This window comes from Camelus dromedarius, chromosome 32 (genome assembly GCF_036321535.1).
Source record: "Camelus dromedarius isolate mCamDro1 chromosome 32, mCamDro1.pat, whole genome shotgun sequence".
NCBI lineage: Eukaryota > Metazoa > Chordata > Mammalia > Artiodactyla > Camelidae > Camelus > Camelus dromedarius.
The window spans coordinates 18,360,978-18,379,933 of record NC_087467.1 but is presented as its reverse complement, the minus strand read 5'-3'; the positions used below and the strand labels follow the sequence as shown (position 1 = coordinate 18,379,933).

Sequence of the window (18,956 nt, the reverse complement as noted above, 5' to 3'; positions counted from 1 at the left end):
TAACTGTTAGGAGCATTTAGAGCGTAAGCCTGTGTCAGTGTTAGCAGACACCTTCCTCTACTTTAATGCTGGAGAGCACTCCATTTAAATTTCAGCTAGAATAGTAGTACTGGGGCCCAAAAGATGCCTCAGTGGCATGTCGATTGCTTTGAATTAAAATTATTTAAGGAACAGTCAATGCAAGAGGGACACTTTTACCCTCCTTTCCTTCTCCCTGAAAGCAGGAAATTAATCTCCCAAAAGAAAAGTGCCCTCCTTGTACTGCGGGGTAGGCGGGCATCCTTATCACCAGAGGCAGGGAATTCAGGGCTAGGAAGCCTGTACACTTGTTACTTCTTTACTAACTTACTCCCCAAGCCCAAAGTTTGCTTGAATCCCTTACTAATTAACCACCCACGCCTAAGTTTCCTTGTCCTGTCAATTCCTCCCAAATTTATTGCTTCTTTGTCTAAGAAGCATAAACGCTACCTGCTTTGGCCACTTCTCAGGTCCCGTCTCTATGAGACCTCTGTGCACACAAATTAAATGCGCTGCTTTTTCTCTTGTTAATCTGTCTTGTGTCAGTTGTATTCCTGGCCCAGACACAAGAACACAAGAGGAGAGGAGGGGCGTTTCCCCGTCCTGACGGTGGAAGAAGCCGTCACGTGCACACGTGCAAACCACTGTGTGAAGCGCTGTTGTACGGCCAAATTATTCCTCTTCAAAACGCCTTCCTATTTTAGACCAGAGACTTTTTAAGAGAAGAGGACTTATTCCTGTCTTTATTTCTAGAACTTAATAGTGTTTCATGTTGAGTATGTGTTTGGTGAGCGATGAATGAATGAGGAGTAGGAGGAAGAGAAGATTCCACGTCGTCATCCCGAATCACCGGTTTCTTTAGATTGCTTTTCAACATAAGCTTACTTTAGAGTCTTAGTATCTAGAAGTGGGAAATTTAGCATTTGAGAAGATCACAGAATCCAGAAGTTGGAAGGGACTTCTGAGATCAGCACATTTATTTTACAAGTGAGGATCTCATCCAGAGAGGTATGTGAGTTTCCCAGCCAAACTATGAGGACCATGATGGATGGCACTGTATTTTACTGATAGTGGTACCCCCACCAACCCACCTTATTTTCCTCAGTGATGTCTTGGTTAAGAGCACAGACTCTTGGGCCAACGCTCCTAGATTCAAATCCTGGCTCTGCCCCTGTACTGGCTGGTTGGCCTTGATCAAACTACTAAATATCTTTGTGCCTTGGTTTCTTTATGTGTAAAAAGGAGATCGTCCTGACTCTGGCCCTGCAGGTAGGGAGCTTAGAAGTCACTCCTCTGTCTTTAACAACAAGTAAAAAGCTGTTCAAACCGAAAAATCAGCAACTTTTCCTACGTCAGTCAGAGAAGTGAGGTCACAGGGCAAATCACTGCCCCCCATACTGGATAGACAGGCAGACACAGAGAACCACAACTTCCTGGAGCAGACACCCCCAAGAGAAACCCCCAAGGGACCCAGCACCAGGGTTGAAAAACTGAGCTGGCCACTCAGTGAGGACGAGCTGTAATTTTTAGGGGGGCCCAGTTAAAGGGAGTCTCCACACTTCCATGAGTTTTCCCTGCAGAAGCTCTACCAGGTCCTCACAGGGAATATCAGAGAAAAATTCCCCTGTATTTCTGGCAGAGAGAGAGGGGAAGGAACTATTCTGAAATATGCCAGAGCATCCTATTCTTAACACAGTCTGCCTACCAGAGCTTCATCTGCTGGGTTTTTAATCAGAGCCTAGCCTACCAGACAGAAGGGAAATACCCAATCCCAGGCCCCTTTAGCTCTTCTGTCCCACACGGGGAGAAACTGAGAAACACTTGAAGTTCACAGTCCAAAGGCACAGACTCACTGAAAGACTGAGACCTAATCAGGGACCACAGAATGCTTCCCTCCCCACCACCTCACCACCACATGTACTAAACCCCTACTCACCACAGTCCCCTTTACCCAGACATCATGTCCATCTTTCGGCAATAACTCATGAGGCACTCTGAAAGGTAAAAACACAGCTCGAAGACATGGAACAAGCATCCGACCCAGAGTCATCTATGACAAGAATGCTGGCAGTACCAGATCGGGAATTTTTTAAACTATGATTAAAATGTTAAGGACCTTAATGGAAAACATAGAAAGCATACAAAAATAGATGAATAACGTAAGCAGAGAGATGGAAATTCTAAAAAAGAATAAAGGAGAAAATGCTAGGGATCTAAAACAGTACCAGAAATGAAGAATGTATTTGAGGGGCTCATTAGCAGATGAGCCATGGCCGAGGAAGGAATCTCTGAGCTTAAGAATATAACAATAGAACTTCCACACCTGGAAGCTAAGAAAAAAAAAACCTGGAAAAAAAAGAACAGAATATCCAAAACCTGTAGGACAATTATAGAAGGCATAACATATGTACAATGAGAGTAGCAGGAGGAAAAGAAAGAGAAAGGAACAAAAGCAATATTTGAAGATACAGTGACTGAGAATTGCCCCCAGATTAATGTCAGACACCAAACCACAGATCCAGGAAGCTCATAGAAGACCGAGCAGGATAAATGCCCAATGGAATACACTAGGCATGTCATAGTCAAAGAAAACCAAAGAAAAATCTTGAAAGGAGAGACAGCTTTCCTATTGAAGGGCAAACATAAGAATTACATGTGACTTTTTCTCAGGAACCAGGCAAGTAAGAATAGAGTGAAATGTTTAGTATTTGAGAGAGAAAAACAAACAAACACCAACCTAGAATACTATCCTCTGTGAAATTATCCTTCAAAAGAGAAGGGAAAAATACTTCCTCAGACAAACAAAAACTGAGGGGATTTGTAGCCAGTAGACCCAACTTGTGAGAAATGTTAAAAGAAGTTCTTCAAAGAGAAGGAAAGCGATATTGGTCAGAAACTCGGATCAACATGAAAAAAGAGCATCAGAGAAAGAATAAGTGAAGATAAAATCAAAACATTTATTTATCTTATTCTCAATGGATCTAACATTTGAAATAATAATGGGAACAATATACATGAATATATTAAACGTTTGAGTATAAGTGAATTGAGAAACAGCAATAATACAAAAGATGAGAGGTAAGAATTAGGGCTATTCAATTATTATAAGGTATTTGTACCACTCCTGAAGTGGTATAGCTTTATTTGAAAATGAACTTGGATTAGTTGTAACATGAATAGTGTGAACTCCAGGGCAACCACTAAAAAGATTTTAAAAAGGAAGTATAACTCATAGGCCAAGAGAAGAGGGTAATGTGTGGGAGACAAAAGTAGGAACAAAGGATATGGGCAACAAATAGAAAACAGCAGCAAATATGGGAGATGCTAATCCAACTATATCAATAATCATGGTAAAAGTCAATGGTCTAAATACCCCAGTTAGAAGACAGAGGTTGTCAGAGCAGATAAAGAACATTACCCAACTATATGTTTTTACGAGAAACCCATGTTAAATATAAAGACACATACAGATTAAAAGTAAGGGAATGGAGAAAGATAACAGCATATAACACTAATCAAAAGAAAGCAGGAATGGCTATGTTAATTTCAGACAGAGCACATTTCAGAGTAAGGAAAGTTATCAGAGATAAAGAGCACTATTACATAATGATAAATGGGCCAGTTCTCCAGAAAGACATAGCAATCCTTAATGTTTATGTGCCTAACAAGAGTATCAAAATACATGAGGCAAAAACTGATAGAATTCCAAGGAAAAATAGATGAAGCCACTACAATGGTGGAAGAGTTCAACCCCCCTCTGTCAAAAATGGACAGATCCAGAAAGCCAAAAATCAGTAAAGACATAAATGAACTCAACAGCACCATCAGTCCGCTGGGTATAATCAGCATCTCTCAGCTACTTCATCTAACAACAGCAGATGACACTTTCTTCTTAAATTCACATGGAATGTTCACCAAAATTGACCATATTCTGGGCTATGAAACATACCTTGATAAATTTTAAAGAATAAAAATTATACAATGTCTACTCTCAGACCACACTGGAATTAAACTGGAAATCAATAACAGAAAGATGGCTGGAAATTCCCCCAAAATACTTGGAGGTTAAACAACACATTTCCAAATGACAAAGATGATCTCTCCATAAAAAGTCTAAAATACTTTAAACTGAATGAATATAGAACTTCTCAAAACCTGTGGAATGCAGCAAAAATAGTACTTAGAGGGGAATTTATAGTATTGAATACACATATTAGAAAGGAAGAAAGATCTAAAGTCAATTACCTAGGTTTCCACCTTACCAAACTAGAAAAAAGAAAAGCGATTAAATCCAAAGTAAGCAGAAGAAAAGAAACAATAAAAATTAGAGCAGAGATCAGTGAAACTGAAAACAGCAAATGCTAACTTGGTTTATAGATTCAATGTAATCCCAATCAAAACCCCAGAAAGTTATTTTTTGAATATTAACAAATTGATTCTAAAGTTTACATGATGATAGAAAAGACTCAGCATAGCTAACACAATTTTGAAGAAGAAGAAAAGTCAGACTAACACTCCCAACGTCTACACTTCCTATAATGCTACGGCGATTAAAACAACGCGGTGCTGGTGAAAGACTAAACAAATAGATCAATGGAACAAAACAGACAGCCCAGAAATAGACCCCATAAAATAGTCCACTGATCTTGGACAAAGGAGCAAAGACAATACAATGAAGAAAAGATGGTCTTTCCAGCAAATGGTGTTGAAACACTTGGACATTCACATGCAAAATATGCACCTACACAGACTGTATACCCTTCACAAAAATTAACTCAAAATGGATCACAGACCTAAGTGTAAAAAACAAAACTATAACACTCCTTGAAGGTAACAAAGAAGAATCTAGGTAACCTTGGGTATAGAGATGACTTTTTAGATATAATGCCAAAGGCATGATCCATGAAAAAAATCATTGGTAAGATGGATTTCATTAAAACTGAAAACTCCTGCAAAAGACAATGTCACAACAATGAGAAGACAAGCCACATATTGAAAGAAAATACCTGCAAAGCCATATCTCATAAAGAACTGTTATGCAAAATACACAAAGAACTCTTAAAACTCAACAACAAAAAAATGAACAACCTGATTAAGAAAAGGCTAAATGACCTTAACATACACCTCACCAAAGATGATGCAGCTGGCAAGTAAATACATGGAAAGATGCTCGACGTCATATGTCATTTGGGAACTGCCAATTGAAACAATGAGATACCGCTACTCACACAAAATGAGCAAAAATCTAAAACGGTGACAGCATCAAATGCTGCCCGGAATGTGGAGCATCGTTAACTGTCATTTATTTTTGGTGGGGATGCAAAATGGTACAGCTGCTTTCAAAGACAGTTTGGCGGTTTCTTACAAAACTAGACATTCTCCTACCATACGATCCAGAAGCTGCGCTCCTTGGTGTTGACCCAAAGGAGTTAAAGCTTAAGTCCACGCAAAAACACGCACACAGATGTTCGCAGCAGCTTTATTCCTAGTTGCCGAAACTTGGAAGCAACCAAGATGTCCTTTAGTAGGCAAATGGATAAATCAACTGTGGTACATCCAGATAATGGAATTTTATTCAGTGTTAAAAAGGAAATAAGCTATCAAGCTACAAAAAGACATGGAGGAAACTTGAATGTATGTTACTAAGTAAAAGAAGCCGTTCTAAAAGGGCTACAGACTGTATGATTCCAACTATACAACATTCTGGAAAAGGCAGAACTATAGAGACAGTAAAAAAGTGTTTGGAGGGAGAGAGGAGTAAATAAACCCTTGTTTAATTAATAAAACTTTTAGTAATACTTGACACATAGGAGCACTATATAAGTGTTTCCTATTCTATTAGGTACCTAAATAGAATCTCTCTAAATATTGATGTCCCAAGAAAGCAATAAGAGAATATTGAGGGGAGGATATAGCTCAGTGGTAGAGTGCATGCCTAGCATGCATGAGGTCCTGGGTTCAATCCCCAGTCCCTCCATTAAAAATAATAATAAATAAATACACCTAATTACCCCCCCCCCAAAGAGAATGTTATCTTTTAAAAAAAATAAGATAATACCATCTTAATTTTTTCAAATTTACTTCAAATGTTTCCCCTGCAGTCAACTACTCTATATACCAAAGTAATAACCCTGACACAGGTCTATCTACAGGAATGGTAAATATTACATTATTTGGACATACCTAAGAGCAACCCCCACACTTCAAATGAGCTACTTTTATCCTGTTGTTAAAAAGTTGAACATTTAATAAATTACTGAAGTTTGTAGGATGCTTAGTTCTTTAGTAAACTGAGTAATTTATTTTAAATTCATCCCCGCAAAAGGCTGGCAGACCCAATTTTGGTGATTAACCTTCCAAAACATACCCATCTTCAAAGATCACTTTGTAGCTAACCGCTATAAAGTAAACAAGCAACTAAAATTGATGTTAAGGATTGTTTTCAACCTTTCCAAAAGAGATCCACTGTCAGGCCAAGATTGCTTGTATCTTCTGTCTCTAATTATAATTATTTTTATAATTTTGCTGGTGCTATTCATTTAGATAGGATCTTAAAACATAAAATTGGGCAGACAAGACTTCCTAAGGACAGCTGGAGGATTTTTTTTTTTTAATTTTCTAGCGATAAAGACAAGATTGCTGTTTTCACATTGAATGGCCGTTACCATCCATCTCTTCCTTCCCCAAATAAACAGACTGATAAACAACATTAATCTAACAAAAAGTGAGAAAAAGAAAGTAAACAGAGCCAGAGAAAGCAAGAGACAGAGCAGAGAGAGGAAGATGAAAAGACTTTATAAGAGGCCAAGGGATTCATTGTCACCTTCTGGAACCATCACAGTTTAGGAACCAGATCTAACATAGCAAAGTCCATCTGGCGGGTTCGTGTATTAAGAGGGAGACTGGTAAATTCAGGGTGCTCTTCTGTGTTCCCTCTCCAAACAAAAGGAAAAGTTAATAGCTCGTTAATAAAAAACTAAAATGCCCTGGATAACCCATCAACTCCAAGAAAAGGAATGGGAATGGAGGGGTACCAGTCTTCCTGCAAGCAGCTGTCACATCCTGAAAAAGCCATCGGTGGTGGATGTGGCAGGTCCCTTCTCCAGAGCTGCCTCCTGGTGCGGACTGTGCACAGAGGAATGCTGTCTGAAGGTCACTAGTTTAAATGCCACAGCAGCATCAAGCCAGGGACAACGAATACATATGGTTTTGAAGCAAGGTTGCTTTCTTACGCCAATGAAGACACCCCTCCTCTCCATCAAACATTAGTTCTCTGTCCCCAGTTCCTGTTTCCCAGCTTGCCTCGTGGGATCCTTCGATAGGCTCCGTGTGGCACATTTTTGCTGCTATGCAGGACAGATCCTAAGTGAAGCGGGCCAGTCTTGCCGGCTCCTCCCCCAGGAACGCTCGCCTCAGCTGCTGCCCCACCCCAGGGCCTCGAGCTCCCTGCCCCAGTCTCGCCCATCCTTTTGGCGGCTCCCCGGGAATTTGCATGAGGTCTTCTTGCCTTTGAAGCTGAGAAATAGCAAATCTAGTAAACCAACCCTTTCTACTGGCTAAGGCGAGGTAGCTAAGGGATCCTCCCTTTCTTCCCAAGGAACAATTGTATTTCAGCAGTAGTTCAACCTAGACTTTCTTACCTTAGCCCACTAGTGACTCTGAGACTCTTAACAGTGGACACAAAGAGGAAGAACATTCTTCTTTTCATTATAAAAATAGCACGCAGATTTACTTGGAGGACAAGATACAGCAGCAGCATGTTGGCAACTGATAACTCTCTGATGGATTTCGGAGCAATTGAAAAAACCATGATTATATGCGTGTATAGATAGGTAAGAGAGATAACTTACTGTTTTCTAAGTTTCCTATAATAATTGTGTATTATTAAATAATCTAATTAACAATTAAAAAGTAAGATAGTATTTATACATAATGAAATTTATAAATTACAGAAAGAAGATAAAATTTGCCATAATCCCTTCCATTAATCATGCACTAATAAAGGGGTATATTTTTACCCATGTTTTTTCCATGAATGTCTTGAAAGTTGTTGAAATCATCCTGTGTATAACCTACAGTAATATTTAAAAAATCAACTAGTGTTACAACAAAAACTTTCTCATTATTAAAAACTCATGGCAAATACTTCTTTTAATGCTTACTCAGTGTTCAAGAATATGGGTGGACCATAACTGGCTTCCCCTTTCTTCCCCTGTTGAGTATCCACATCATTGGCTTTTGATTAAAGGTGGTGAAAAATACACACATCTGTATTTGAGACCGTCTGAAACTAAGTGGCAGTCAAAGGACTTTTTTGTTTGTTTGTTTTGAGAAAAACTGTGAAGGACGAAGAGAATAAGAGAAGAAAACAAAGCAAAAGCAAAATTTAGTCCTAGAGGCTGAGAAGTCCAAGATCAAGGCTTAGTTCATACTTTTGTATCTATATTCACAGGGCTACTGTGCAGCTTTCTTATAACGTCTCCGTTGTCTTTGGTCTCAGAGTAATGCTAGCCTCACAGGAGTTGGGAGGTATTTTTTCCCTCTTTAATTTTCTGAAAGTGTTTGTGTAGAATTGGCAGAATTCTTTTCATTAAATATTTAATTGAATTAACTAGTGAAACTGGATCTGGAGTTGACTTTGTGGGAAAGTTTTAAACGACAAATTCAATGTCTGTAATAGACTCAGGGCTATTCAGGTCATTGATTTTTTTTCCTGCTTGAGCCTTGGTGCTTTGTGTCTTTCAAGGAATTTGTCTATTTCATGTTATCCAATTTATTGGTAAAAAGTTATTCATAATATTCCTTTGATATCATTTTAATATCTATAGACTCTGTAGTGATGTCCCCTCTCTAATTTTGGATATTGGTAATATGTCTCCTCTTTTTTTTTTTTTTTTTTTTTTTTCTGGCTAGAGGATTATTAATTGTATCAGTCTTTTAATTACCTCCCCCACCAAAAAAAAACTTTTTTAATTTGAGAGCTGGGTATAATTAACACCAATAACCTCTTCTACGTATACGTTTTTCTGATTCAACATTCCAGCTCTTCCCTCAATTTTAAGGTAGCATTACGCGTAGACAGAAACATTTAGTTGAAGGGTAGTCCCAGTCTCCTGGGTCCTGCCTTTCTGCTTGTCGCCATATTTTCCAGGTTGCGATATTGCCGTCATAATCTCGGGTTCAGAAACAAGAGATAAGTGTGGGTAAGTGTGTGGGACACAGGTTCTGGCCTCCTGTCCCCATCCCGACTCAGCCGCCTTTCATAAAGGTAGATATTCATGCTGTATTTTGGAACAATTTATAAAGCGATCGTCTTTGGTCTTCACAAATGCAAGCATTAAGGAGAGCTGGAAGCTTTGAAACTGTCTCCTTTTCTGTTATTTATTAACATTGTCAAATTGACAAATCAATATGTCTTTAGTGGTTATAAGAGAGAGAAGGTACTGGTTTGACAGCAGTTTTCTGGCAAGAAAACTCCAGAATGATATTTTCCCGGTGTGTGTGTTTTTCACATTTCCATCTGTGTCTTCTTCTTAAGTAACTACTTCTTCACTGGCTGGCACCTTTATTCAGAGACGGTACCAGTGAGAGTCACTGTTCCTGCTAGGACAGTTTACCTTCAGCGTCCAAGGAATTAGAGGAGAAAACTTGTCCTAGAGTAAATGGGTAGAAAGTCCCTTTTTGGCCTTTTCCTTCCTCATCAGCTTCCCCACCCCCACCCCGTCCTTTGTCAAACAGGTGAAGTTGGATAACAGTGAATGTCTAGAGCCAGATCTGTGTATTTGGAGGTGTGTGTTCACAAAGGGAAAGCCAAGATCTTTTCGTCTCTATTTCTTTAATCAGTCTTCAGCAGACGGATATTCTGGTGATTCGCATAATAGCCTCTGGCCTTTCTTATCCCCGGCCAGGAGAGAAGGAGATGGTTCTACTATGTTACACAACAATATCAGACCTCCAGGACGCTCTTAATGCCAAGTGGGGGAAATGGTGGCATCAAAATATGCTTGTGAGTGGCAGCCACCATTCCAGTGGGTCTGTGGACACGCAGACTGAGTCGCAGGTGTTGAAGCACCAGCAATCCATTAAGAGAGACAAGTGCCTAATTAATCTTTTTTCACCAAAATTCCTTCTATTTCCACAAAATTCTGCGTTTTAAAAGCCTCCCTTGCTTCGCACAGAAAGCTCACGGCCCCATCCCTGGGCAGCACGGACTGTGGGAGGGGCATTGTTTTCTCTTTTAGCACAATGTCAGCTGCTGCAAAAGGTCCCCTTTGATCGTGAGTGACTTAAATATGTAAACATTTGGGCTTGTAGTGATTTGTGCCTTTTCAACTAAACAGGATGTGAAAACAAAAAGCCAAAATCGAGACAGCATCTTCTGACAGCCAGTTCAGGGACCACAGACTTGGCAAGACCTTGGGCAGTCAAAAGCATCCGTCCTTTGCCAACCCAGGAATTTTGGATCAGTCCCCACTCCTCACAGCTCCCTGGGAGTAGTACATGGCCTAGCACCCACCCTCAACAGTACGTTTGGCAAACAATCTCTTTTCTTTGCCAAGTTAACAATACCATGACCTAGCCACATAGTTCCTTCCAGTACGCCAGAGTTTTAAAGGTGGGGCATTCATGCATTTCAAATTTCAAAAGCCCAGAACTTGGCATCATTCCTGATATGCCTCATACATTTTCCTTTCTCTCCCTCTTTCTTCTCTTTCTTTCCTTCACTTTCTCTCTCCCCGCCTCCCCTCCCTCTCTCCTTCTCTCTTTTCCCTTTCTTCCTTTTGTCTTTGTTTTCTCTCCCTCCCTCCCTTTCTTTCTTCTTTCTTACGTGCTTTTCAAGAGAATTCAGTTTGCAGAAAGAAAAATGACACCTGACTCACAAGCCTGAGGCCTCCACTTGACCCTAAACCAAAACATAGTAAGAAAGACTTGTAACTGAGATTTCCTGGGCCTTTGTTTGTTACCTGGGCTCCGTAGCCAAGGAGTGACCTCATGTTCTGGTTGCTGAGGGAAAGCAGTTCCATCTGGGGCACAGTAGGCTCAAGGGTGTTCTGTTGAGGCTCCCAACCAAGGTTCCTATAGTGACAGCCCATCACGGGTACCAGCACCTGCCCGGCTGATGCTGGAAGGAGTGTTGCACCATGCTGGGCCCTCACGGAAGCGGCCAGGTGGTACCAAGCCCACTCTCATTACCTCCAGGTTGCCCCGCTTCTCTTATTTGACAAATGCATTACAATCATTTGGAGTAGAGAGAGTCTTTTTGTAGAAAACCTCTTTGTTTTCCTTTGCCTGAACACAGCTTCAGGCAAAAGAATGATGAACATGGAGGATTTCAATCAACCTGCGGGTGCTTGTGTTGAGGTAGTTTTAAAATCTGTCGATAGGACAGTGCTAAGGGCATCCACGTGGGGCACAGGCGAGTTCCGTCCTGCTGAGCTGGTGAAGAGGGGTTGCATCACGAATCGGCTCCTCCATGCTCTGCTCCAACCAGGAAGCTGATTCGACAAGAAAGAGTGAATGAACCTCTTTGTTAGAAGTTTCAATTGTGAATCTCAATCTCCTCACCCCCTCACCTTTTTTTTTTTAATCTATTTTTTATTTAATACAATGAGGCATCTTGGGTTTTGAACATCAGTTAAAGGTGCCATTTAATTAAAAAACAATACGGTGCACTTTTGAAGAAGGGCGTTTTCAAACTCCACACATACTCAGCCTTGACAGCAGGCTTAGTGAAAAACGTCCCAAGAAGGAAAGGACAACACAGGACTAGCATTTCTCTCTGTGCAACTAGAGTTAGCCCTGGAGAGCAGCCACTGGTGGAGGGGAGCGATGAGGATGAGAACCAGGGGCCGGGTGACTCTGTCAGGGGTGTGACTTGCATGAGCCTTTCTGAGAGGAGTCTGTGACTCGAGTCTCATTTGAACCCGCAGGAACGAAGCACGTGCCTTCTAAAGTTACACACTGTGCTTAGTTTTTGTTTGCAATTTATTTTGTTCAAATACAGCCCCACCAGCCAGGGGTTGGGGAGACGAGAAAGGGCCTCCATGATTTACCATCTATGTACAGAAAAGTGGTGGGACGGGGGCAGAAAACCCTCTCGTTGGAAATATAAACTTATTTCACGGGAAGAGCACAGAGCCACAGCAGGGGCAAGTGCTCCCAAGGGACCTTCCACTTGCCTTCGGAGCAGACGAGGTGTTGTGGCCCGTGCTGGTTGGTCCAGTTTTCGGTTTCATGATTTTCTACACCTTAGGCCAGAATCCTGGCCAGTCCTTTTCAGAAGTTGTAATTATTACACATTTCACCTTTAGGGCATGAAGGACCGAAGAAGCTTCCAGACTGGAAATTGTGGGTTTGGAGACAGAAGCCACTGGGTTTCGCTTTGAGGTTTATACTGTCCACCGGCCACTGATCTATTCTTTTCGAAAACACAGAAATTAATCCAGTGCCTCCTTCTGGGTCTCTATCAAAACTTTAAAACAACAGTAACAACTTGATTGCGCCCTTCACCCAGAAGGAACTCTGCCCATGAGAGACATAAAACGGTTTGGAGGGCAGAACATTCTTTGAAAGCTCTGGGTGGAAGAAAGCCCTTGCTTAAGGAACTTAACTGAGAGCGTGCAGCCTGGGCAGGGCTGCCTGAGTTCAAAGGCGCCGCTGTTAATCCCAAACCATTTCAAATTTTACTTAACTTTTCTTTCTTTCTGGGTGATTACACTGCAAACTTCTACTAATCTACTGCCAAGTAGTTTTTCTGAAGAAGGTGGATGCTTTAGAAGACGCAGGGCCAGGGCCGTCTGTCAGGAGTGCCGGTGGCACAGCTGCGTGCAGATGAGGGCCGAGGCACCAGGGCAGCAGGCCATTGTGTTTAGGACGCGGCTCGGGCTCCGTCTCTGGCCCGTTTGCTCCGGTGGGAACAATGAGGCGCTAGTCCTTCTTTAAGACTGGAAATGCTACGCCTCTGGCAACCATGGCCTTGGACAGGGGAGCCTGGTGTTTCCATAGCGGGGATTTTGTGTTAGTAGAACAGCCAGAATGGCAACTGTTGAAGGAGAGTCATCTGGTCCACACATGTGCCGCTGGAGGGAGAGCGCGGCTGCAGATGGCATGCAGCATTTTGGCGGGTGAACGAGAAAGCGGGAAAGGCTTCCTGCAGCCAGGAAGCGGGCAGCTGTTGGAAGCACCACGTTAGCAGAATTGCTCTTCCGTTCACTGCTAGGATGAGGGGTCTGGAACATTCTTTCAGACTTTCACACCATGCGATTTTTTTCTCCGGCCCGTTTGAGAGTTAAAGAACTTATAAAATGACTACATATATACAATACCTCAAGCAGAAATAACTTCTTGAAAACAGCAAACAGTGAGATGGGCCAGCTTTTTTTTTTTTTGGCTGGCTTCTCTTCATAAAATGCATGGCGAGAACCGCAACATTTAAAAAATTTTGATCTTCCTAATAATTAACACAGTTCAGTGCTGCTGCTGTTTTTCCCTTGACATTTATTCTCCGGGGGGAAAAAAATGGACCGATTGAGATGATTGTACCCTCTCCTTTTTGTGACTTCTGGTCTCTATAGTCTTAAAAATAACTACTTACCCATATTCTGCTCATTTTTTATTTTTGATGGACCAGAGTATTAGTACTAATTGGCTTTAACAGAGTGTTCCAGAAGAGTTAAGGAAAAAACATATAATCTGGCTTATCCAACGCTGCATGGACACCATTTGGTGCGCTACTGAATGTGAAACATTAATTGAAAACCAGCCGGCCAATAAATCACTTTACCATGGCATCGTCATGAGCCAGTCAAGAAGATACACCACCTCACTCCCACAGGATGGCTACTATCGGAAAACTCAGAAAATGAGTGTTGGCGAGGATGTAGAGAAACTGGAAACCTCATGCATTGTTGGTAGGAACAGAAAATGGTACAGCTGCTAAGGAGACAAAAAAGATTCCTCATAAAATTAAAACAAAATTACCATACAATTCAACAATGCTCCTTCTGGGTATACACCCAGAAGAACTGAAAGCAGGGTCTTGAAGAGATATTTGTACACCCATGTTCAGAGTAGAATTATTCACAATAGACAAAAGGTAGAACCGACCCAAGTGTCTATTGATGGATGAAAAAAATAAACAAAATGTAGTGTACAGTGCAATGGGATATTATTCAGCCCTAAATAGGAAGGGATTCTGACCCCTGCCACAATATGGATGATGCTAAGTGACACAGGCCAGTCACGGAAGGACAGATACTTGATTCATCTTCCATGAGGGACCCAAAATAGTCAAATTCATAGAAACAGCAAGTGGCACCGTGAGTGCCAGAGGCTGGAGGGAAGAGGGAACGGGGAGTTTTTAATGGGTCCCGAGTTTCAGCTGGGAAAGATGAGAAAGTTCTAACGCTGGATGCTGGTGGCAGTGGCACAACACTGTGAATGTGCTTCATGCTGCTGAACCCTACACTTAAAAACGGTTACAATCGTAAATTTTATGTAATGTATATTTTTTCACAATAAAAAAATAAAATATTAGATCAAGAAGTTATCTTAAAAAAATAAGTACGAAGCAGGGGAACGGACACCTGATGCTGCCTTCAGTGGACTTACCCTCTTATGTCACTGCTTCCTGTCTGCTCCAGGAGCCAGCAAAGCTTTGTGGGGTGTGTGTTAGATTACCTCAGGCCCACGCCTTCCCTTGCCTTTTGTCTGAGAAGGAATTCACTGGTCCTCTGCTCTCACCCACCCTCCACTCCCTGCCCCCACCTCACCCTTGCGGTAGGGGTCAAGCAGAGATGTCCAGAGGCATTTGAGAAACACTGATCCCATGGATATTCACATAAAATGCTCCAGTAGAATCTGTTAACAAGGTGTCTTTTATCACTTTGGTACGAGGACTAGGGGGGAAGGAAATTAAAGGTGCAGGGAAGGATTGTGCTGGAGAACTCTAGAACCAGGAGCCCATTTTGCCCCAAACACTTTGTAACAAATTATAACGGTGACCTGTAAGACCAAGAGACAGGTGAATCCTTACCAAGGAGAGGAGCTTTCATTTTAGGAGGAGCCTAGTGACATTTTAGTTTACAGGTAGAAGCTGTCCCTGGAAAAATGTGGTTATGCAGGACTCACGGTCGGTCGTCTTGACCCAGGATGAGTCGGTCCTTCCCCACGTCCCTATTTCTAAGCAAATTACACAGACTGAGAGGTAACTGAGCCGTTTCCCTGCCCCTCATCAACATGAGTTTCAGGGTTGAAGCCGCCCCTGACCTGGGCAGGAGGCTGGACACTGGACATCACACTGGCTTTCATAGCTGTGCCTGTTGCTCCAGTTCTAAAATTCCTCTGGATGTGCTCTAATATTCCGTCTTGAACAAAGACGAGGGACCTATGTCCTCTGTTTTAGAGCCCCGGCCATCCACGTGCTTGCGTCAGGGGCCACCTCCGCAGACCGCGAAGACGCGACCCCCTTAGACGCTCACGAAGAGCAGTAGACTGTGGCTCTGCTTCAAGAAATGTCCTTGAGCTAAACCGTCTCTCTGTCCCTCCAAGCTTCCGCAGGTTCACTCGATCCAACAGCGTGACGACGGCAGTGCAGGCCGACCTGGACTTCCACGACAACCTGGAAAACTCCCTGGAGTCTCTAGAGGACACTTCGTGCCCGGGCCCGGTGGCCAGACAGTTCTCCCGGGACGCCAGCACCTCCACCGTCAGCATCCAGGGCTCAGGAAACCACTACCACGCCTGCGCGGCCGACGAGGACTTCGACGCGGATTTCGACCCTTCGATTCTGCCTCCCCCGGATCCCTGGATCGACTCCATCACCGAAGACCCGCTGGAGGCCGTTCAAAGGTCAGTGTGCCACCGGGACGGCCACTGGTTTCTGAAGCTTCTCCAGGCGGAGCGAGACCGCATGGAAGGCTGGTGCCAGCAGATGGAGAGAGAGGAGCGCGAGAACAGCCTGCCCGAGGACAGTAAGTACGGCGGCCGCGCGCCCGGGGTCGGGTCCCCGGGGTCCCCGGCGTCCCCGGGCCGAGACTCGCGTGCGTGCTTTCTTCCTGCGGCTGCGCGGGCTGCAGCGCGGCGCGTCCCCACCCCGGGCCAGAGCGCGCGGGAGAGCCGGGCCGCCCCGGCTGAGTCCACGCGCCCCCCGCAACTCTGCGCCCGCGTGTCCAGCTCCAGACCCACGCGAGGCGGACTTACGCCCCTAAGCTGCTTCCTCTCCCCCAAGATGTCCCGCCAGCGGTGCTGCTCCTCAGGGAATCCCCAGGGCTTCTAGCTGGTTCCACGGCCCCCAGGTACCCGTGCTCTGAGCGTGTAAAAAACCTGACAGCGCTTTCCTTAACATACAAGATTAGAGCACGTCGAGGCCGGAGGATCTCTTGACACTCTTACACCTGTTGAGCACACACTTTCCCTCTTAGGGTTTAGGGAGGCAAACCCTCAGCCGCTAAATCAATGAACACAAACTCCAGTTCAATGGGTTAACGGAGGGGAGGGTCCAGCTCAGCGGCAGAGCACAGGCTTAGCATGCACAAGGTCCTGGGTTCAATCCCCAGCACCTCCTCTAAAGCAGGTAAGCAGGTAGAGGCCTAATCACCTCCCCTCTCCAAAAAATCATGCTCTTTATGCCAGCATAACGGGTTAAAATAGATGATCAAATAACTGATGGATGAGTTAAATAATGGGGGCCTTGCACACCGTTATTTTCAAACTTGCCCTCTTAGCAACGATTCCTGCTAACAATTCACAAAGAAATTGCCAGATTACCTCAGTCCTGAGGCACGTTTTAGCATTTTCAACCACTCTGAAAGTGGAATATAGGTGATAATCAGTGTGTGTTTCAATGTTGCATGCTTATTTCCCTCTGAAAACCACTTAGTAAATGAATGGTGGGTCTTCCAGCCAATGATAATTTTGAGTCAGAGAGATTTAGGGGTAGATATTAAAACCTGCCTTCACTTTTGTGTGGGAACCACCTGGAAGAGTCTTGTGACATGACCTATTTTTTTTAAATTGTCATTTAATTTTTTTATCATGAAAAATTTTAAACATGTGCAGAAGTAGAGAGTTTACTGTGATGAACCCCCACATACCCATCACCCAGCTCAACCACCAGCCAGTCTCACCTTCCCCCAGGTGTCATCATTTTTGCCAGAGGATCTTAAAATCTTAGGCATCACGTCACTTCACTAGGTATCTCTGATCAAGACTTTTTAAAAATATATAACCATCGTGCATTATCACCCCTACAAAAAAACAGTAATAATTTCTTAATAATTAGACCTAGAGCTTACTGTAAGTCATGTTCAGTTGACTTACTAAGTGAACCAAAGTAATTGTGTCAGGGAGCAGCGGGTTGTCCGTAAAGGAAGTATTTCTGTGAGAACTGAGGCTGGAAAATCCCAGCTAGCAGGTTGTGGGATTTCCTCTCTGTGTCTTTTCTGTGCTCTTTCCTCCTCCTGACCCCGGTCCACTGGCTCACTAGCTCATTTGTTGCCTTTCTGAGCAAGTTAGAAAATCCATTGACGGGTTCCTGTAACGTTCCTTTTGTTCTTTCAACATGAGTGCAAACAGCTTAGCAGTGGAAAAGTAAACCTCCCGACACTTGCCCCAACGGTTGGTGTCCCGGCGTGCTCACCTGGGTGTGGGTTCACAAGCAGGGTCCCTTTGTGCCCTGGTGACGGCACTGTCTGGCGGCAACGTGGGGCGGGGAGGTTTCGGTGAGGTCTTAGCGGGCGCACCTTCTACTTCCCCTTCCCCCTGTGGGCATACCCCAAGTTCCAGATTTCCCTGGGGAAATGCTAGTGTCTAAGGAGCCGTGGCCTCTGTTCTGTGCGCTGCTCACCTAGGCAGACTGTCTTGGAAATTTCAGTCATTCAGTGCATCAATGCACACTCTCTCCTTCACCAAGAAGTGAGGTCTGAGGCCAGAAATTATTATTGTCTCATCCGTCTTCATATTCGCTGCCCCTCTGATGGTTCCTGGCACACAGTAGTGGAGTAAGGAAGAAACTTCGTATTCTGTTACAGGTTAATTGCTAAAGGGATGTGGCCTGTAAACTTAAATCATACATAATAGCCCATCTCTGGGAGCCCTGCCTCCCAGGTAATAAGCCTTCAGCTAAAATACCGTTGCTTGGCTCACGGGAACCCCCCGACCAGGCCCTGTGAATGGCTGCAGGAAGAAGAAATTAAAATGTGCCCTCCGGAGTCTGACCGGAACCAGCACTCTCCCCCCAGCCCCTTTTAGTATAACCGAAGTCTGAATGCTAACTCAGGGGAGACGGTTCTTTGGGACCCTAGCCCACCACCTTCTGGGCCTGCTGGCCTTCTGAGTAAAGCCACTATTCCCCGGCCCAACTTCTGGTCTCGTGGTTCACTGGCCTGGTGTGCGGCCAGCAGGGTGAGCTTGGACTCGGTAACAGCAGGTGATCAGTGCATGTGTATTTGAGTCCTGGAAATATTTTGGAAATTCTGTTCTCCTTAGCAAAGGCCTTCTTCCTGAGCAGCTACAAAATCCTCAACAAGTAGCGGCTATTGTTGCCGAGCGCAGCAAGGGGAGCTTTCTTGTGAGGAAGGCATTCAGCCCTCTGATGGGGGGGGATTTGCAGAGAGACTGGAGCACCTGCCACAGAAGGGGTGGAAGGACTCGTGCAGCGGACAGCTGCATGGGCGAGATGAACCCCTGTGTCCCCCCCAGCTCCTGGGACGCGATTCCATGCCACACCGACATGAAGGCTCTGACTTTCATGCCCTGAGAGGAACAGAACAGGAGCACCCCTCTGCTAGCATTCCAGAGTTCTGAACGGCACAGAGGTGCACCCACGCACCCAGGCAAGAGGGTCACCAATTTAAAATGATGCAAATGGAAATCTGTGAGGTTCTGACCAGCCAGCAGGGAGGAAGAGAGAATATAAGGTGAAAAATACGCATCTCGTC

General features: G+C 43.8%; 1 protein-coding gene across 14 annotated transcripts in view; it reads left to right on the top strand.

Moving 5' to 3' along the window:
* Window positions 1–18,956, top strand: part of DLGAP1 (DLG associated protein 1) — a 342,691-nt gene that overhangs the window by 308,424 nt on the left and 15,311 nt on the right. For all 14 annotated transcript variants that reach the window (XM_064481562.1, XM_064481561.1, XM_010976379.3 and 11 more), the window contains one exon: window positions 15,568–15,989. In XM_064481562.1, coding sequence (XP_064337632.1) covers window positions 15,568–15,989 — 422 coding nt within the window. The remainder of the gene's footprint in view (window positions 1–15,567; window positions 15,990–18,956) is intronic.